The sequence below is a fragment of the Nyctereutes procyonoides genome, unplaced genomic scaffold, assembly GCF_905146905.1.
Source record: "Nyctereutes procyonoides isolate TBG_1078 unplaced genomic scaffold, NYPRO_anot_genome, whole genome shotgun sequence".
In the NCBI taxonomy this organism is placed as follows: domain Eukaryota; kingdom Metazoa; phylum Chordata; class Mammalia; order Carnivora; family Canidae; genus Nyctereutes; species Nyctereutes procyonoides.
This window is the reverse complement of record NW_026575024.1, coordinates 22194115-22215867: the sequence shown is the minus strand read 5'-3', so window position 1 is coordinate 22215867 and position 21753 is coordinate 22194115. Positions and strand designations below refer to the sequence as shown.

The 21753-nt window shown below is 41.3% G+C and overlaps 1 protein-coding gene across 3 annotated transcripts in view; it reads right to left on the bottom strand.

Annotated features, from left to right (window-relative positions):
* Positions 1-7469: 7469 nt before the first annotated feature.
* RBL1 (RB transcriptional corepressor like 1) overlaps positions 7470-21753 on the bottom strand; it is a 61672-nt gene continuing 47388 nt past the window's right edge. For 2 of the 3 annotated variants that reach the window (XM_055343356.1, XM_055343347.1), the window contains 3 exons: positions 13546-13694; positions 11091-11255; positions 7471-9072 (listed from right to left, as the gene is read on the bottom strand). In XM_055343356.1, the coding sequence (XP_055199331.1) occupies positions 8902-9072; positions 11091-11255; positions 13546-13694 (485 nt within the window). In that variant the 3' untranslated portion in view covers positions 7471-8901. Of the gene's footprint in view, positions 9073-11090; positions 11256-13545; positions 13695-21753 lie in introns of all 3 variants that reach the window. The other variant, XM_055343338.1, reaches the window with a different exon arrangement.

The window sequence follows — 21753 nt, the reverse complement described above, 5'->3', positions numbered from 1 at the left end:
ATAAATAATGCTTGATTAATTTTGCAAACATTAGACTAACTGCAAAATTTATACCAAATTCTAATATCTGAAACACATTCAACCAAAAAAACCCACAAAATGCCCTATTTAATCTTTCCTTGTTTGGTGATAAAATAACATAATGACACATTCATATATTGGAACACAACCATTAGAATAGTCATAGAAGTATAATTTAGACACTACAATGATAAATCAGATCTAGTGATATATATGATCCAATTTTTACTTAAAAATACATGATATATGCACTGAAAATGTCTAGCAAGATTTACAGCAAGAGGTGGCCACAATGTGGGGCAAATGTAACTTTTTTTTTTTAAGATTTTTTTCTTCTTCAAAGTAATCTCTATACCCTATGTGGGCTCAAACCGACAACCCCAAGATCAAGAGTTGCATACGTTGCAGACTGAGCCAGCCAAGCACCCCAGAAAAGGAACTCCTATATGCTGCTGGTGGGATTCCAAAATGGTCCCCTTTTAAAAAGGACATGGCATTATCTTATGAAGTTAAACATATACTTGCCATTTGGCTCAGCAATCCAACTCATAAAAGAATAAATGAGAAATAAAAATATTTCTGTAAAAAGACTTGCATGCAGATATTCATAATTATTAAGAGTACAAAACTGGAAACCACCCAAATGTCCATCAACAGGTGAATAGATACTTTTTTTTTAATTTTTATTTATTTATGATAGTCACAGAGAGAGAGAGAGAGAGAGAGAGAGGCGCAGAGACACAGGCAGAGGGAGAAGCAGGCTCCATGCACCGGGAGCCCGATGTGGGATTTGATCCTGGGTCTCCAGGATCGCGCCCTGGGCCAAAGGCAGGCGCCAAACCACTGCGCCACCCAGGGATCCCAACAGGTGAATAGATAAACAAATTGTGGTATAATCTGTTAAATGACAAAATCAACCAAGTAAATTTGAAGATCTAACTGGCTTTATTAAATGATTCATGTAACAGGCATACTCTATCTAGCAAGTAGAGAGGTGTTCCAAGGATTAGTACAAAATGGAAAGGTTTTTTTTGCTTCAAAATCAAAAGTTTTTATAGGAGGGTGGGGGGAAGAAAGTTATTAGTAGAAGAAAAGGATTGTTCCTGGCAAGGCTGCTTTTTAGGAGAAAGAGGAAAGTGTCTTATGCGGATTACCTTATTTCTCTTTGGGGGGCAGAGAGGACACAGGTGGCAGACTCACTGGTGGAAATTGAAAAATTGAAAATTTCCTGACCAGTTATTTTCTTTTTTAAAAGATTTATTTAGGGCGGCCCGGGTGGCTCAGTGGTTTAGTGCCACCTTCGGCCCAGGGCGTGATCCTGGAGCCCCGGAATCGAGTCCCACGTCGGGCTCCCTGCATGGAGCCTGCTTCTCCCTCTGCCTGTGTCCCTGCCTCTCTCTCTTTCTGGGTCTCTCATGAATAAATAAATAAAATCTTAAAAAAAAAAAGATTTATTGATTCAAGAGAGACCCAGAGAGAGGCAGAGACACAGGCAGAAGGAGAAGCAGGCTCCTCGCGGGAGCCTGATGCGGGACTTGATCCTGGATCCCAGATCACAGGATCACGGCCTGAGCCAAAGGCAAGCTGCCCAACCGCTGAGCCACCCAGACGTCCCTCCTGACCAGTTAAGACTACATTTCTAGGGGAGGTTGAAACTGCAGTTAGATTATGTATTAATTAAGCACTGGTTTGGGAACTCAATCTAAGCAACATCATTTGGGGCCTGTATTTCCTTTTTCTTTCTTTCTTTTTTTAAAACAATCCATAGTACAACAAATTGCTCAGCAATAGAAATTCTTTACACACACAACGTGAATGAATCTCAGAAACATTATGCTGACAGAGCTCAAATATAAAAGGTTATATACTGTGCACACATACATTTTATTTTTTTATTATTTTATTTATTTATTTATTTATTTATTTATTTATTTATTTATTTATTTTTAAAAGATTTTATTTATCCATTCATGAGAGACACACAGAGAGAGAGGCAGAGACACAGGCAGAGGGAGAAGCAGGCTCCACGCAGGGAACCTGACGTGGGACTTGATCCCGGGACTCCAGGATCATGCCCTGGACCGAAGGCAGGCGCCAAACTGCTGAGCCACCCAGGGAGCCCTGCACACATACATTTTATATGAAATCCTAGGAAAGGCAAAACTACAGTGACAAAAAGATCAGAAGCTGACTGATGAGGGTGTGTGGTGGGGAGGATGTGGGGAGGGCAGAGATCAGAGAGCAGAAGAAGTTGTTTTGAAGTGGTGGAAATGTTCTATATATGGATTATAGTGGTAGTTATACAACTACATACAAGTACTAAAATTCATCAAATTGCATATTGAAAATGGGTACATCTTACTCTATGTAAGTTATACCTCAGTGAAGCTGGAAAAATTCATCATAACATATACAACTTAAGACTTAAACATTTTCCTTCATGTGAAAAATAACTAATAAATTTTTTTTTAAGATTTTATTTTTAAATAATCTCTACACTCAACATGGGACTGGAACTCACAACCTTCAGATCAATAGTCACTGGCTGGCTCAGTTGGTGGAATGTGCAACTGCTGCTCTCAGGGTTGTGAGTTTGAGCCCCATGTGGGACATAGAGTTTACTTAAAAATAAGATCTTTTGGGATCCCTGGGTGGCGCAGCAGTTTAGTGCCTGCCTTTGGCCCAGGGCACGATCCTGGAGACCCGAGATCGAATCCCACGTCGGGCTCCCGGTGCATGGAGCCTGCTTCTCCCTCTGCCTGTGTCTCTGCCTCTCTTTCTCTCACTCTCTGTGACTATCATAAATAAATAAATAAATAAATAAATAAATAAATAAATAAATAAATAAATAAATAAAGTCTTTTAAGGGACGCCTGGGTGGCTCAGCGGTTGAGTGTCTGCCTTTGGCCCAGGGTGTGATCCTGGAGTCCTGTGATTGAGTCCACATTGGGCTCCCTGCATGGAGCCTGCTTCTCTCTCTGCCTCTCTCTCTCTCTCTCTGTGTGTGTCTCTCATGAATAAATAAATAAAATCTTTAAAAAGAAAAAAATAAAATCTTTAAAAAGACATCTGGGGGATCCCTGGGTGGTGCAGCGGTTTGGCGCCTGCCTTTGGCCCGGGGCACGATCCTGGGGACCCGGGATCGAATCCCACGTCGGGCTCCCGGTGCATGGAGCCTGCTTCTCCCTCTGCCTATGTCTCTGCCTCTCTCTCTAGCTCTCTCTCTGTGTGACTATCGTAGATAAATAAAAATTAAAAAAAAAACTTTAAAAAAAATAAAAAATAAAAAGACATCTGCCTTTGGCACAGGTCATGATCCTGGTGTCCTGGATCCAGCCCAGGGTCAGGGTGTGTGCTCAGCAGGGAGTCTGCTTCTCCCTCTGCCTCTCTCTTTGCCGCACCCCCCCATCCCAGCTTGTGTGCATTCTCTCTCTCAAATAAAATCTTTAAAAAGAAGACTTCTGAGTGGTGGAACTGTAATGTTTTTGTCTTTTTGCTTTTGTTTCATTTATATACCTTCTAATTTCTGCACAATGTTATTTTCTATAATTATTTCCTGAAGTGATGATGAAGTCAGTAAACAGTGAAGTTCAATTTAGTTTAGTGGCACAGTGTCAGGGAGGTTATTTGAACCCGGAACTCCATACTCTTGGCCTTTATCCTCTTCGGCTGGCCTGAACCTCTTTGGTTAAGAACGGTCTGGGAAGCTTCACAAAACTGTGCACCACAGTATTGAATCTGTATAGTTAATAAATCCTCAACAGTGATTCTTTTTTTTTTTTTTTAAGATTTTATTTACTTATTCATGAGAGACACAGAGAGAGAAAGGCAGAGGCACAGGCAGAGGGAGAAGCAGGCTCCATGCAGGGAGGCCAACATGGGACCTGATCCTGGGTCTCCAGGATCATGCCCCGGGCTGAAAGCATAAGTGCTTAACTCTGGAGCCACACAGGCATCCCTCTTTTTTTTTTTTTTTTTTTAAGATTCTATTTATTTATTCATGAGAGATACACACACAGAGAGGCAGAGATATAGGCAGAGGGAGAATCAGGCTCCATGGAGGAAGCCCAATGTGGGACTCAATCCCGGGACTCCAGGATCACGTCTTGAGACTGCAACTCAGGGATCCCTGGATGGCTCAGTGGTTTAGCGCCTGCCTTTGGCCCAGAGCATGATCCTGGAGTCCGGGGATCAAGTCCCGTATCGGGCTTCTTGTGTGGAGCCTGCTTCTCCCTCTGCCTGTGTCTCTGCCTCTCTCTCTCTGACTCTCATGAATAAATAAAATCTTAAAAAACAAAACAAAACAAAAACCAACCCATCAGATTTTGCCATTGTCCACCTAAAATTAAAATCTCTTTGAGGACTCTCCATGGTCTATAGTATGATTCTCAACCTTAGGTGCTTTCTTAGCAAGTATTTAGAAATCTTGATGCTAGACTATTCCCCAAACCCATTAAAAACTCTAGGAGAGGGACCCATCTATTGGAGTTTTTCAAAGCTCCCCAGTTATGGCCAATGTTGAGAACCCCTGGGAATGATCAAGCCTGATCTTAACCTGGTCTAGAAAACCCAACTATTAAAAGCCCTGCTTCCTAAGCTTACTTTGCATTGTATTTTTGCATATGTACACTACACTCCAGCCTCACTAATCCTTCACTGCAAATCCCAAATCTGTGATACACTCATGCCTCTGGGCCTTTCTACAGGCTGTGCTCTCTGAATGGCACATAGTTATTCATCCCTAAGGACTAAATTACCACTTAGCTTCCCCTTTAGAGTGATTTTAGGGATGCCTGGGTGGCTCAGCAGTTAAGCATCTGACTTTGGCTCAGGTCTGTGATCCTGGAGTCCTGGATGGAGTCCAGCATCAGGCTCCCTGCATGGAGCCTGCTCCTCCCTTGGCCTATGTTTCTGCCTTTCTCAATCTCATGAATGAATAAAATCCTAAAAAAAAAAAAGTGATTTTAGATTTCCCTGACTTGCTCATTCCCTTCTGTATGCTAACATCATTCCTCTTTGAAGCTTTGAGAGAAAGAGTGAGAGTGCGCGCACGCCAGAGGGAGATGGAAACTCTCAAGGAGACTCCCCCCTAAGCATGGAGCCCTATGTGGGACTGGATCTCATGACTCCAAGATCATGACCTGAACAGAAATGAAGAATCCAACACTTAACCAAATGAGCTACCCAGGTGCCCCAACACCATCCTTCTGCGTAGAGCTCTATTACTATAAGTATTCTACAGTTGATTCTTGAACAACATAGGTTTGGAACTGTGTGGGTCCACGTAAAGCAGATTTTTTTGATACAGTACACTAACTGTAAATATATATTCCTTATGATTTTAACATTTTAAAAAGATTAACTTAATTGTAAGAATGTAGCGTATAATACATATACAAAATATGTGTTAATCAACTGTTTAGGATATTGTAAAGGGTTCTAGTCAATAGGAGGCTATTAGTAATTAAGTTTTTGGGGGAGTTAAAAATTATACATGGCTTGACAGCGGGGTGTGAGGTATGTGTGTGGAGATGCTGGTGTCTCTAATCCCTGGTGTTCAAGGAACAACTGTAGTAATGGGCTATAATTATCATATCTTGGGGATAGGAACTATGGCTGGTTTATTTTTATAGCCCTAGCACTTAGCTAAGGGCCAGGAGAATATAGTAGGCAGCTAGTAATGTTTTTGACTTAGTAAAAGTACTATAAAAGAAGAAAATAAAAAGAAAATAAAAACAAGCATATTACCATCTTAAAAAAATCTGATTTAATACAACCTTTTTTTTTTTAAAGATTTATTTATTTATTCATGATAGACAGAGAGAGAGGCAGAGACAGAGGCAGAGAGAGAAGCAGGCTCCTCACAGGGACTTGATCCCTGGACCCCAGGATCATGCCCTGTGCCAAAGGCAGATGCTCAACCATTGAGCCACCCAGGCATCCCAAAACCTTTTTTTTTTTAAGAATTTATTTATTTGAGAGAGAGAGAGAGCATATGAGACAGCACACAAGCAGAGGGAAGGGCAGAGGGAGAAGCAGACTCCCCAGTGAGCAGGGAGCCTGAGTGGGGCTCAATCCCAGGAAGCTGGGATCATAACCTGAGCCAAAGGTGGACACTTAACTGGGCCACCCACGTGTCCCTACATAAAAATCTTAATTAGGAAAGAACTTCATTTTTATTTTTTTAAGATTTTATTTATTTATTCATAGAGACAGAGGCATAGGGAGAAGCAAGCATCATACAGAGAGCCTGATGTAGGACTCGATCCAGGGTCTCCAGGATCATGCCCTGGGCTGCAGGCGGTGCTAAACTGCTGCACCACCGGGGCTGCCTAGGAAAGAACTTTAAGCTGTGAGTCTCATCTGGAGAAATATGCCTGAAAGCACTCCTAAGAGAGAAATAAGTCCTTTCCTTTTTTTTTTTCTTTTTATTATTTATTCATGAGAATACACAGAGAGGAGACAGAGAGGCAGAGGCACAGGAGGAGGGAGAAGCAGAGCTCCATGCAGGGAGCCCGATGTGGGACTCGATCCAGGGTCTCCAGGGTCACGCCCTGCGATGAAGGCAGGCGCTAAACCACTGAGCCACCGGGGCTGCCCCCTAAGAGAGAAATAAGCCCTTTCCTTAATTCAGTATCATAGTTTGCTTCACAAATTCATTAAAAAACCTTGAAGTCATCCTGTGTCTTTAATGTGTCCAAGGCATTTTTTGAATTGAGGGGAAACTCTTCAAATATAAAAAAATATATATTTTTTAATTTTTTAAAGATTTTATTTATTGGGATCCCTGGGTGGCGCAGTGGTTTGGCGCCTGCCTTTGGCTCAGGGCGCGATCCTGGAGACCCGGGATCGAATCCCATATTGGGTTCCCAGTGCATGGAGCCTGCTTCTCCCTCTGCCTATGTCTCTGCCTCTCTGTCTCTCTCTCTCTCTCTGTGACTATCATAAATAAATAAATTAAAAAAAATAAAGATTTTATTTATTTATTCATGAAAGAGAGAGAGAGAGAGAGAGAGAGAGAGAGAGAGAGGCAGAGACATAGGCAGAGGGAGAGGGAGAGGGAGAGGGAGAGGGAGAGGGAGAGGGAGAGGGAGAGGGAGAGGGAGAGGGAGAGGCAGGCTTCACGCAGGTAGCCCGGTGAGACTCAATCCTGGAACTCCAGGATCGCGCCCCCGGCCAAAGGCAGGCGCTACAACCATCTAGATCAAGTTCTAAAATGTTTTCATCAACTCAAAAGAAAACACTATTCAAGCAGTTGGTCACTCCCCATTCTCTTCCTAGCTTTTAAGTTACACTAACGTATTTTAAATATAAGAAGCAGGTATTTGAGGGACGCCTGGGTGGCTCAGTGGTTGAGCGTCTGCCTTTAGCTCAGGGCATGATCCAGGAGTGCTGGATAGAGTCTCACAACAGTCTCCTGCTTTTCCCTCTGCCTATGTCTCTGTCTCTCACAAATAAATAAATAAAATCTTAAAATAAAAAAAAGCAGGTATTTGAGAAGGTATAGGTTCTAGGTGGCTGCACAATTGCTTATAGTAATGCAGAAAAGAGCACAAATACAGTTTCTTTCAATATCTCAAAAACTTCAATGTTTTATTAGCTATTTTATGTACACTGATATCATGTCTTAAAAGCTGAAAAAACATATGCAGAGCTTCTTATATAGTCAATGTATAACTGCTCATGTATGTTTTCCACATTAATAACCAAGATGAAAATGACACAATAGAGCTACATAAAAATATATACAAGGACTTCAGACAAGTTTGATGTTATTTGGTTTACAACATGTGTAGATACTACACAAAAAAATGAGGATGTAATTTTCAGAAAAGTAAAATGTGACCAAAATCACTTTTCTTAAAATTTAAAAATAAAATTCCTGACAATTACAAATTTACAGCCAAATCTTAGACTAAATTGAATTAGCCAGGGTTAAACATAAGTTAAACATTTTGTATTTAAAAAAATAAGGTTTGTAGTTTAAAAAACATACATTTCATAGCTTTCTCAAAATTAATTAAGAATGGTTTATCCATGTCCTTCCAGATTCTGGAAACACATTAGAAAAAGTGAATATTGAACAGCTGATTCTTTGGAAAGCTGCACCCAAGTACCCCTTTTATTAGATTGTGACATCAGCTAAGAGCGCTTATGCTTGGAAAGCAAGGAGTTTAGTAATGCATGGGCTGAGGTACAAATCTGCTTATGCTCAAGGAGAAAGGACATGAGAAGGGAGCTAGACAACCCAGAATGGTAACAGCACCTGTATGTGAAGTTGCCCAAATGGGTCAGAGACAAGCTAGTGTATCATCCTTTGGCCCAGGTGTTAAGGAAGCCAATCCCTATTCAATATACGTATATTATTTTTTAAGTAATTTCTATGCCCAACATGGGGCTCGAACTCATGACTTTGAGATCAAGAGTCTCACATTCTATCAGCCAGGTGCTCCCCTACTCAGTATTAAATCGAGAACAGAGATATCTCAAAGCATGTTTACCAAAAACAGATGATTTACCTTCATGTTACAAAGCACAGGAGGAAACATTTGATTATTTTCAAAAGTGAGCTAAAAAATTATGAGGTATCTCCTTACTTCATCTTAAAAACTAAGCCAAGAAATAGATATTTAAAAAATTCTATAACTATTAAAATGTTTAAAAGGCACTTGAAATAACTGCTTTCCAATCCAACTCAAAATACTGTCAACCACATTTTGGAAAATTGTAAAAAAATAAAAAAAAAAGCACATAATTTTGGTGCAATTTTTCTTTTAACTCAGTGATACTTTCCATCTACAGGGCTGAAAGTTTTGAAGGACAGAGCCCTAGCTTTCTGCCATCTCAAAGTGCTTTTTATCATAGAAACAGGAAGGGCATTCAATGATTTGCTCTCTCACTGACAACATCCTGTAGTCGTTTAAGCAAAACATCATCATTTTCTTGACAGAGGCGTTTGGCAGGTGATTCCGCATCACCATCGATGGTTATTGCTCGCTTCTTGGTTCTTTGTTCACCCTGCCGTATCATATTGTTGATATCTTTCAAACTCTGCAAAAACAGAGGACACATGTGAGTAAAGGGGGAAAAAAGAGGAAATAGCAGCGAAGAACTAAGCTGTTTTTCCCTGCACTTTATCCAAAGCTAAAAACAGTAGGGTAGAGAATTTATTTTTTTAAGATTTTTATTTATTTGAGACTGAGCATGTGAGCATGAGTGGGGGAGGAGCTGAGGGGGAAGAGCAGAGGGAAGGGAAAAGCAGGCTCCCCGCTGAGCAGGGAGTCCAATGTGGGGCTGGATCCCTGGACTCCAGGATCATGACCTGAGTCAAAGGCAGCCACTTAACTGACTGAGCCACCCCAGTACCCCGAGATTTATTTTTAAAAAAAATTTTAAGTAATCTCTACACCCAACATGGAACATGAACTCATAACTTGAGATTAATGAGTTGCATGCTCCACTGACTGAGCCAGCCAGGCAGGCTCCCCAGAGATTATTTTTTTAATCTAGGCCAACCTAAAAAGGATGATTAGAACACATCTTCTAGTGGCTTTAAAAACTGGATTTACCCTATTAGGAATGCAACTCTCAAGCCTTACCCTAAAACCTAGTGAATCAGATACTCTGGGGACAGGTTCCAGGAATCTATGTTTAATCAAGCCCTTCAGGTGATTCTAAACTCCCTTAAAGTTTGAAATCCTCCTCCTAGAGCAATGCTTTTTAAGCTTTAATGTGCTTATTAATCATCTGTGGATCCTGTTTAAAATGCAGATTCAGAATCAGTAGGGCTGGCTTGAAGCTTGAGATCCTGTTTTTGTTTTTTTTTTTTTAAAGATTTTATTTATTTATTTGACAGAGAGATAAAGAGCACAAGCAGAGGGAGCAGCAGAGGGAGAGGGAAAAGCAGGTTCCCTGCTTAGCAGGGAGTATGACACAGGGCTTGATCATAGAGCCAAAGGCAGATGACGAATGAGCCACCTACGCACCCCTGGGTTCCTGCCTTTTTTTTTTTAACATGCTCCCAGGAGATGTTGATGTTGATCTATAAATTACATTCTGAGAGCAAGGCCTTAGAGAAGTGGTTCCTGAATGCTGTGGATCATAATTGTCAAGTGAACCATCCTGCCAGAGATTTGGGATTCAGCAGGTCTATCAGACAGCTGTGTTCAAGAAGCACCCCTGGTGATTCTGATCTATGGTACTGATATCACTGCCTGAGAAGTCAATTGGTCCCATCTTTGATTTCATGCAAGAATCTCTTCTAAAAATCCTTTCAGGAAAACCAACTTCTATGAAGAGGAAATGCAGGTCTGTGAAGTATTATATTTTAGTCAGGTTGGCTTCTGGAGACATACTAAACATATCTGCTTGATAGCTTTTCAAATGTCTGAAAACAACAATCATGTAACTATGACATCTTCATCACTGCATGGAAGTTAAGATGGGAATAACCACAGAACTGTCTGTATAAATATGAGAAGGCCTCTATTTTCAGACTTTTCGCTATCCCATTCATCAAATGAACTTTTACTTCCAAAGCCTTTCTTTAAAGTTAATATTCCTTGTGTCTGACCAGTTACAACTGCTGCCTTATATGTCCTTTCTCAAGATCATGCTTAAGCAGGGAGACACACTGGAGTCTTGCAGTGACTTCTCCAGTATCATATCGATAGTAATGTATCAAACTATCTCAATTGAACATACTCCTCTTGATCACAGGAAATCTGCCACAGTAACAGTTCATATTTATTGGTAGTAACTTTGCAGGCAAAGAGCAAGATTAAAGATTACTTTTTTTTTTTTTAAGATTTTATTTATTTATTCATGAGAGACACAGAGAGAGAGAGGCAGAGACACAGGCAGAGGGAGAAGCAGGCTCCATGCAGGGAAGGGAGCCTGACGTGGGACTTGATCCTGGGTCTCCAAGGTCATGCCCTGGACTGAAGGCGGTGCTAAACTACTGAGCTACGGGGGCTGGCCAAGATTAAAGATTACTAACTATTAATCTGAAATCCAGTTTTTAACACATGCACATAGGTTGTTTTGAAGTAGGTTTGTGTGCACCTTACCTTAGAAGGGCTGCCATTGAACTTATATAGCAGAGCACTCCTTGGTGTAAGGCCTGACCCATTCTTATGTGGGGAAACATAAATGGAGTGTTGCTGGGAAACGCGGCGTGGTGAGCCTGGTTGTTGCTTAATATGTGGAAAAGGAGAGAGAGGTGGAGCTTCCATCTGAAATAACCAAAAGTAAATTTTTGTAAGTTTAAGTTCCTTTTTGTGAATCCCACCATATTTTTATTCTTTTTTTTTATTTTTATTTTTTATAAGTAGGCTTCATTCCCAACATGGGGCTTGAACTCACAAACCCAAAATCAAGACTTGCATCCTCTACCAAATGAGCCAGCCAAGCACTCTCATAGTTTTATTCTTATTGACATTTCTTAGTTAGGTGTCAGCTATACTATAAGAGTTCATGGCTGAAAAAAGTAAAGACATGGTCAATTACTTCTTTGTTTTTCAACAATTACTAACAAATAAACTAACGTTTATTTCCACGCATCTTTTAGGAACTCCTGAAGAATTCTGAGACACCCAGAAGTGGTAAGTCAGCAGCATAGGAACCTCTTGTCCGGGATCCCTGGGTGGCGCAGCGGTTTGGTGCCTGCCTTTGGCCCAGGGCGCGATTTGCCAAATCGAGTCCCACATCGGGCTCCCGGTGCATGGAGCCTGCTTCTCCCTCTGCCTGTGTCTCTGCCTCTCTCTCTCTCTCTCTGTGACTATCATGAATAAATACATAAAATCTTAAAAAAAAAAAAAAAAGGAACCTCTTGTCCATGCAAAGAAAGTAGAAGCAAAGTAATCAATGTCCTAACACAATAACAATCTCCCTCTGTCTCTACACACACATATACACACATACATACACACCGTATAACCAAAGCAGTAGCAGAGGGGGAAAAAAAAGAGCACTCTATGAACCAGCAGGATAAGTCCAACATGGAACAAATCTGTTACTGAAATGGTTAAGATTTTATTTTATTTTAATTTTTTAAATTTTATTTGTTTATTCATGAGAGACACACAGAGAGAGGCAGAGACACAGGCCGAGGGAGAAGCAGGCTCCATGCAGGGAGCCCGATGTGGGACTTGATCCTGGGACTCCAGGATCACGCCCTGGGCTGAAGGCCGGTGCTAAACCACTGGGCCACCAGGGCTGCCCTGGTTAAGATTTTATATTGAAATGTGAATGACTTAGAAATAGAATTAGGGGAGCAGGTACTACACTTTCCTTTTTTTTTTTTTTAAGATTTTATTTATTCATTCATGAGAGACACACAGAGAGGCAAAGACATAGGCAGAGGGAGAAGCAGACTCCTTGAGCCTGATGTGGGACTCGATCCCAAGACCCTGGGATCATAGCCTGAGCAAAGGCAGACACTCAATCACTGAGCCACCCAGGTGACCCTGGAGATGGCTCCTTAATTAACAATTTCATTCAACATCTTCACTTGAAGCTAATAAACCAATTTTTTAAAAGTAGGCCCCATGTGCAGTGTTGAGTCCAACATGGGACTTGGACTCACAACTCTGAGATCAAGATCTGAGTTGAAATCAGGAGTCAGACACTTAAATGAGCCACCCAGGCACCCCTAATAAAACTAGTTTCAATTGACTAGTGACAGACATACTCATTATAGGGGGAGGTGGAACTGATGGAACTGAATGAACAGTCATGGCCTCTGAGAATAGTCACAGGCCACATTCCTTAAAAGGGACAAAGACAGAAATGTAAAGAGAGATACAAATACACATATATGGCTACTGGCTAGATGCAGTTTCGACCATGTCCCTCTACAACTAATGTCCACTCTCCTGGGAAACAACCTCAGCTTATACGCTGGTAATAGTTTTTTGTTTTTTAAAGATTTATTTATTCATGAGAGACACAGAGAGAGGCAGAGACACAGGCAGAGGGAGAAGCAGGCTCCACGCAGGGAGCCCAATGTGGGACTTGATCCTGGGACTCCAGGATCACACCCTGAGCCCAAGGCAGATGCTCAACTGCTGAGATACCCAGGTGTCCCAACATTGGTAATACTTTTAAAGGCATTCTTGTACTTCCAAATCTGCACAAAAATATCTTAGTGTTGCCTCTATTAATTATTCAGGCCTATTTATGTCCTTTTCTCTTTATCTTGAGCAAAATAGTTATCTTGTATATAAATGTAACAACAGAAATAAAAAACAAGAGAAAAAAATTACCAGAATTGTTTTCATTTTTCCATATTCTCATCTAGTACTTGCCCATATGTTAACGTAATTCCCAGCAACATAATCATAGTATGGATAAAATTTCCATGATTTCCTCTGGTCTGTGTTGTATCACTGTCTTAATCACTCTTTGATTAATTACTAGCATTTTTTTCCCTCCTATATATCAGTGGAAATGCTTATCTAGTAAACTCACAGTAATCCACCTATGACTACAAATATTCATATAGTAGTAAAATATAGAACGTACCACATGGTCCTGATTTGACAAATCGTATTTCAGTGCAAATGACTTCACTCTTGCTACATATATTGTATTGTAAAATTTGATAAGATCACCTCTTTCCTCTTTCACTGGTCCACTGGAACAGTCAGGTGTTTTTGTAGCATTTTCCAAGTCTGTTAAAAGAATTCAGTGTTAGAACAGATGCACTTTTTTGTTGTTGCTGTTGGAGTTCAATTTGCCAACATATAGCATAACACCCAGTGCTCATCCCATCAAGTGCCCCCCTCAGTGCCTGTCACCCAGTCACCCCCACCCCCTGCCCACCTCCCTTTCCACCATCCCTTGTTCATTTCCCAGAGTTAGAAGTCTCTCATGTTCTGTCTCCCTCTCTGATATTTCTCACTCATTTTTTCTCCTTTCCCCTTTATTTCCTTTCACTATTTTTTATATTCCCCAAATGAATGAGACCATATAATGTTTGTCCTTCTCCGATTGATTTATTTCACTCAGCATAATACCCTCCAGTTCGAACAGATGCACTTTAATATATAAAGTGGTGATCTGAGTTACAACTCTCTCTACAACAACAAAAAAGTAAACACAAATCTCTATGTAAAGCAATTCATTTTTTTTATTTTTTTAAAGATTTTATTTATTTATTCATGAAAGACACAGAGAGAGAGAGAGAGAGAGGCACAGAGAGACAGGCAGAGGGAGAAGCAGGCTCCATGTAGGGAGCCCGAGGTGGGACTCGATCCCGGGTCTCCAGGATCACGCCCTGGGCTGAAGGCGGTGCTATATTGCTGATCCACCTGGGCTGCCCAATTAATGTTTTTAGAAAGGGTTCAGAAATCTATCTATATTATGTATAAATTAAATTGTAATCTTGAGAAGTGCAAGTACGTAAACTTAGGCTACTACTCTTTTTCTCTAAATATTACTTCAGCAAGAATGTTTTTACAACCATACCTTTTTTTTTAAATTTTTATTTATTTATGATAGTCACACATACACACACAGAGAGAGAGAGAGAGAGAGAGAGAGAGAGAGAGAGAGAGAGAGAGAGAGGCAGAGACACAGGCAGAGGGAGAAGCAGGCTCCATGCCCCGGGAGCCCGATGTGGGATTCGATCCCGGATCTCCAGGATCGCACCCTGGGCCAAAGGCAGGCGCTAAACCACTGTGCCACCCAGGGATCCCTTTTTTTTTTTTTTTAATTTAACCATACCTTTCGAGCTCATGGTCACTGGTTGCCAGAGGGCACCAGCCCTGGGTGAGGGCTTAGCTAAATTGAGCTCCAACGTATGGGTGGCAGTGGCAAATCATGAGCTCTGGGTAACAAAAGGCCTGCAGATAGTCATAATGGCTCTTTGAGAAAGGTGGAAAGACTCTAAAAGGTAAAGCATATCCTCATAGATGAAGAAAGAAGCAAGATGAATTGCCTGTATTTATTTTTCTGTAATACATGGCAGGTAAGAAGTGTTCTAAGAGCCTTATTTTCCCCAAGCACAACAGGAACCTTGGTGCTCAGTTTATTTATTAATTTTTAATTTTTATTTATTTATGATTGTCACACAGAGAGAAAAAGAGAGAGGCAGAGACACAGGCAGAGGGAGAAGCAGGCTCCATGCACCGGGAGCCCGACGCGGGATTTGATCCCCGGTCTCCAGGATCACGCCCCGGGCCAAAGGCAGGCGCCAAACTGCTGTGCCACCCAGGGATCTCCTTGGTGCTCAGTTTATAGTTAGTTTCCTAGGTTATAAAATGATAGCTTATCTTGAGGTGCTTTACTATTTATTGTGTAACTCTGGGACAGCTTATGATACCATGCAGAAATTTACCCTACTCTTTCTTTGCAAGAGTATTACAAACCATTACAAGACAATTACAAACCATTCTACTTGAACATGTAAGAATCATCTGCTTATGGGAGCTAAGTAAACCACTGAAAATTGAAAATAATTCAGCAAAGGGACACCTGGGTGGCTCAGTCAGTTGAGTGTCTGCCTTTGGGTTAGGTCATGATCCCAGGGTCCTGAGATTGAGCTCCATATCAGGCTCCCTGCTCAACGGTGAGCCTGCTTCTCCCTCTGCCCCTCCCTGTCCCCATGCTCTCTCTCAAATAAACAAACAAAATCTTAAAAAAAAAAAAAAAATCAGCATAAAGGAGTGCCCAGGAGGCTCAGTCAGTTGAGTGTCCGCCTTTGGCTCAGGTCATGATCTCAGAGTCCTGGGATCAGCAGCTTAGGGCTCCTTGCTAAGCCGGGGGTCTGCCTCCCCTATATCCTCTCCCTCCCTACTTGTGCTCTGTCTCAAATAAATAAAGACTAAAAAAATAAAAATAATTGAGTATATGAAGAAAAGTTTTTTTTCTTTTTTTTAAGACTTTATTTATGTGTGAGAGACACACACACACAGAGAGAGGGGGGGGGCATCCCTGGGTGGCACAGCGGTTTGGCGCCTGCCTTTGGCCCAGGGCGCGATCCTGGAGACCCGGCATCGAATCCCACATCAGGCTCCTGATGCATGGAGCCTGCTTCTCCCTCTGCCTGTGTCTCTGCCTCTCTCTCTCTCTCTGTGTGTGACTATCATAAATTAAAAACAAAGAAAAAAAAAGAAAAAAAAAGAGAGAGAGAGAGAGAGAGGAGAGAGAGAGAGAGAGAGAGAGGCAGAGACATAGGCAGAGGGAGAAGCAGGCTTCATGCAGGGAGCCCAGCCCGATGCTGGACTTGATCCTGGGACTCCGGGATCAGGCCCTGAACCAAAAGCAGATGCTGAACTCCTGAGCCACCCAGGATTCCCTGAAGAAAAGTTTTCATTCTCATTTTAGTATATGTGCTGCCGAAGCGAGTAAGTTTTTATTCTCAATACACTAGACTGCAAACATTGCAGACATAGATAAAAGCACTACAAAGTACTTTTTAAAAAGCCAAAGAGCCAAAGGCATCTTAGGAAAACTAGAAAACTCAAGCATGGTCCAAGGGCCAAGCAGCCCCATGGAATCAGAAATCTCAGTCACAATTTGGATATCTTTTTCACTCTTGTGTTTTTTTAAATTAATTTTTAAGAAGATTTATTTGAGAGAGAGAGGACACATGCACAAGCCGCAGGAGAGGGAGACAATCTCAAGCAAACCCTCTGCTGAGGAACCCAACATGGGGCTTGATCCTGTAACCCTAAGATCACAACCTAAGCTGAAATCAGAAATTAGACACTTAACTGACCAAGCCACCTGGGCACCCCTTGACTTTTTTTTTTTTTAAGTTTATTTATTTTTAGCAATCTCTATGCCCAGTGTGGGGCTGGAACTCACAACTCTGAGACCAAGACTCACATGCTCTTCTACTGAACCAGTCAGGCAGCCCTTTGTCCAACATAGGGCTTGAACTCATGACCCCAAGATTAAGAATCACATGCTCTACCAACTAAGCCAGCCAGGTGCCCTTCATGCTATTTTGAAGGATCTCAATAGCTGGGAAAGGGCTATATGGTCAAATAACTTCAGGAAATGCTGCATATTATATCCTCCTCTTGGAAATTCAGAATCCATGTTAGAATATTAAAGGCTCTGAGAAGTCTTGCAGTTGGAAAAACCATTTATTTTTAAAGATTTTAAATTTATTTATTCATTAGAGACACACAGAGAGAGGCAGAGACATAGGGAGAGACAGAAGCAGGTCCGCTGTAAGGAACCCAATGTGGGACTCGATCTGGACCCTGGGATCATGCTCTGAGCCAAAGTCAGATGCTCAAATGCTGAGCCACTCAGGCATCTCTAAAATCATTTTTTAAAAATGTTTTATTTATTCATGAGAGACACAGAGAGAAATGCAAGTTCCCTGAAGGGAGTCTGATACAGGACTCGATCCCAGGACCCTAGGATCACGCCCTGAGCCAAAGGCAGATGCTCAATGGCTGAGCCACCCGGGTACCCTTAAATTAGAGTCTTAATTAGGAGATGGAACTTATGAAAGACTGCAGGAGAGATGGGGATCAAAGTTTTGCTTGCCTGGTGCTATAACTGCTACAAATATGTTTTCTCCAGAGGGTAGAAGGGATCTCTATCTGATATAATTTGAGGTACATGTTTGATAAGTATTTTTTAAAATTTTTAAAAGTCTTAAAATTTATTTAAGTAATCTGTATACTCATCATGGGGCTTGAACTCATGACTGTGAGATCAAGAGTTGCATGTTCTTCTGAGCCAGCTAGGTGACCCTGATAAATAAATAAATAAATGTATTTTAAAAGATTTTTAAAATTTATTTTGCGTGTGAGAGAGAGCGAGTGAGCCCCCCTGTGAGCTGAGGGAGGAGCAGAGAGAAAAAGAATCTCACGTAGACTCTACACCAAGCGTGGAGCTTGGCACAGGGCTCGATCTCACAACCCTGAGATCACAACCTGAGCTGAAACCAAGAGTCAGAGGCTCAACCAACGGAGTCACCTGGGTGCCCAGACCCTGATAAATATTTTTTAAATGAATCAGTGGGGATCCCTGGGTGGCGCAGCGGTTTGGCGCCTGCCTTTGGCCCAGGGCGCGATCCTGGAGACCCAGGATCGAATCCCACATCGGGCTCCCCGGTGCATGGAGCCTGCTTCTCCCTCTGCCTATGTCTCTGCCTCTCTCTCTCTCTCTCTCTGTGTGACTATCATAAATAAAATAAAAACAAAAAAAAATTAAAAAAAAAAAAAAAAAAAAATAAATGAATCAGTGAACTATTACGGTCTTATAATTTTCCCTACTGCTCTCATGAATAAGAAGAATGTCTTTTTGGATTATCATATAATCACTGTCAATTAAATGTGATTAAAAAGCAATTAAAATGTGATTTTATAACCACATTTACATAAATTGTCAGTGAATGAGACAAATCTTTAGGAGAATAGAGTAATTTTCTGCAGAGCTCTGGAGAGACATGCTAAATTGTTCAGCCTGGATCTTTGGCTTCAGAATTTTCTAAAGATGTAAAGTGAAAGTGGAATGGAAGAAGGTAATTATCCCAGGGTTGCAGGTGGCCACCAATTACAACCATCATGCATGTGGTTTTATATCCCAGGATAACACATTTCATCTAAGGAAAAAGACACTGAGGAAACAGTAGATATTCATTTCTCAGGGAACTGGTTTCAGAGCTTGGGCATACATATCCAAATTATTTGGGAAGCACACAGTGATGAAACCCTCATCCATCACCCCTAAAGGAGCTGCTCAATTGACTGATGATGGTTTCTTTGCACATACTGTTATGAGTCTTCAGATTGAGAAGAGGCATATATTGTGATTTTTTTTTAATTTTTTTAAAATTTTTATTTATTTATGATAGTCACAGAGAGAGAGAGAGAGGCACAGAGACATAGGCAGAGGGAGAAGCAGGCTCCATGCACCGGGAGCCCGATGTGGGACTCGATCCCGGGTCTCCAGGATCGCGCCCTGGGCCAAAGGCAGGCGCCAAACTGCTGCGCCACCCAGGGATCCCTATTGTGATTCTTAACACTTAAAAATGGAGAAAGAAGTAAAATTATTTTAAGATAAAAATAAGAAAGAAGATCAGAATTTATTTATAAATCAAAGGGTGATATGATGGGCTTGACCAGCACAGCAGCACTTCCCTGGAATAATCATTTAATATTTGTTTTTGTTTTTTTTTTTAATTTTTTTTTTATGATAGTCACAGAGAGAGAGAGAGAGAGAGAGAGAGAGAGAGAGAGAGGCAGAGGGAGAAGCAGGCTCCATGCACCGGGAGCCTGACGTGGGATTTGATCCCGGGTCTCAGGATCACGCCCTGGGCCAAAGGCAGGCGCTAAACCACTGGGCCACCCAGGGATCCCTAATATTTGTTTTATATTTCTCCTACCATATCCTCATTCATCCTTTTTTATTGCCAGGAATAACAGTGGGCAATAAATATTTATGACTGGCTTTCTGACTGAGAGAGCATTGCTGTTTAGCTCCAGTTATGCAAAAGCTACTGATCATGAGCCAATTTAAAACTTTAGTTGTTTTATCCACGTTAGTGATATTTTGGCAGTTTGCTGGGATTTCTAAAAGGTATCAATATACTCCCAAAAACAAGTAAAAACATGCTCTATTTATATCTTTATTGTCTGGTGATTGTTAAATGGGTATATAATGTGAAATAAAATAACCTGATTATCAATTTGCATTTACCAATGTTATATATTTCATATAAAAACAGAATTTTGGGGATCCCTGGGTGGCTCGGCTGTTTGGTGCCTGTCTTTGGCCCAGGGCCTGATCCTGGAGTCCCGGGATCGAGTCCCACGTCGGGCTCCCGGCATGGAGCCTGCTTCTCCCTCCTCCTGTGTCTCTGCCTCTCTCTCTATCATAAAATAAATAAATAAATCTTAAAAAAAAAAAAAAAGAAAGAAAACAATTTTTGTCTCATGAGAGAATCTGCTTTTCAGGTGTTTTTTTTTTTTTAATGTATGACCTAGTCTTCAATATTTCAAGTATTTTATTTTTCAATTTTATTTTTTAAGATTTATTTATTTTTTTATTTTTTAGGATTTTATTTGTTTGACAGAGACAGCACATGTAGGGAAAGTGGCAGGCAGAGGAAGAAGCAGTCTCCCTTCTGAGCAGAGCCTGATGTGGGTGCTCAATCCCTGGGATCATGAACTGAGCTGAATGCACAGGCCTGACTGAGCCACCCAGGCACCCCTGAAAGTTTTATTTAACTAATCTCTACACCCAACATGGAGCTCAAACATACAACCCTAAGAGTCACACATTCCTCCAACTGAGCCAGCCAGGCACCCCTAAAGTATTTATTTATTTTTGAGAGAGGTAGAGAGAGAGAGAGAGAGAGAGAAAGGTGGGGAGGGGCAGAGGGAGAGAAAATCTTTAGTAGGTTCCATACTCAGTGTGGAGCCTGAGGTAGGGCTCAATCTCAGAATCCCAAGATCATGACGTGAGCTGAAATCAAGAGTTGGATGTTTAACTGCTTAACTGACTGGGCCACTTTGGTGCCCCCTACAAAGTACTTTTTCTTTTTTTTTAACAAAGTACTTTTATTTTTTTTTTAAAGATTATTTATTTATTCATAGAGACACACACACACACACAGAGAGAGAGAGAGAGAGAAAGAGAGAGAGAGAGAGAGGCAGAGACACAGGCTCCATGCAGAGAGCCTGACCTGGGACTCGATCCAGGGTCTCCAGGATCACGCCCTGGGCTGCAGGCGGCGCTAAACCGCTGAGCCACCAGGGATGCCCTACAAAGTACTTTTAAAAAAAGAATATGGGGCAGCCCCGGTAGCTCAGCGGTTTAGCGCCACCTTCAGTCCAGGGCATGACCTGAGGACCAGGGATGGAGTCCCATGTCGGGCTCCCTGCATGGAGCCTGCTTCTCCCTCTGCCTGTGCCTGTGCCTCGGCCTCTCTCTCTCTCTCTGTGTCTCATGAGTAAATAAAATCTTAAAAAAAAAATGGCCTTAGAGATATTAGCTCCTGAAGAAAAAAAAAAAGAAAAAAGACATTTAAAATGAAATACTAACTAATAAAATACAATAGCTGTTACTGAGGCCTTACTTTAGACAGATCTGGTGTTAAACAGCACACACATATCATTCTTTGTAATACTTAAAACAAGCCACTGAGGAAGTATTGTAGTTTTCAACATGCTGATATAATACACTGGTGTATTACATTTGTGTTACTTAAATTAAGCTATAATCTGGGTCTCTTAAATTTTCTTTCTCTCTTGGTTTAAGATTTTATTTATCAGAGAGAGCGAGCGCAAAATATGTAGGGGAGGGGCAGAAAGGGAGGGGGAAGACAAGCAGACTCCACACTAATCGAGGAGCCCCATGTGGGCTCAACCCCACAACTCCAAGACCTTGAGATCATGACCTGAGCCGAAATCAAGAATTGGCCACTCAATCAACTGAACCACGAAGGAGCCCCTGACGTTCTCTAATCAATAATACCAGTCTGTGTAGTCCATTAACATAATAATGAAGAATGCATAGTCCATGAGTAAATCACTGTTTTAATCAGGAAGCTCATTCCCAATAGGTGGCTACTATAAGGGTTTCTGTTAGGCATATCTCAATCAAAGGCCAATGCTCTGCTAATTAACATAGTCAATGTCAGAAATGAGTTTTTATTGATGAAAATCGTTTATTATAAATGCCTAATGCTTAAAATAGGCACATGTTGGGGAAATTAGGAGTATTTACCTATTTATTTAAAAGTTCTGGGAAGCCTTTTAT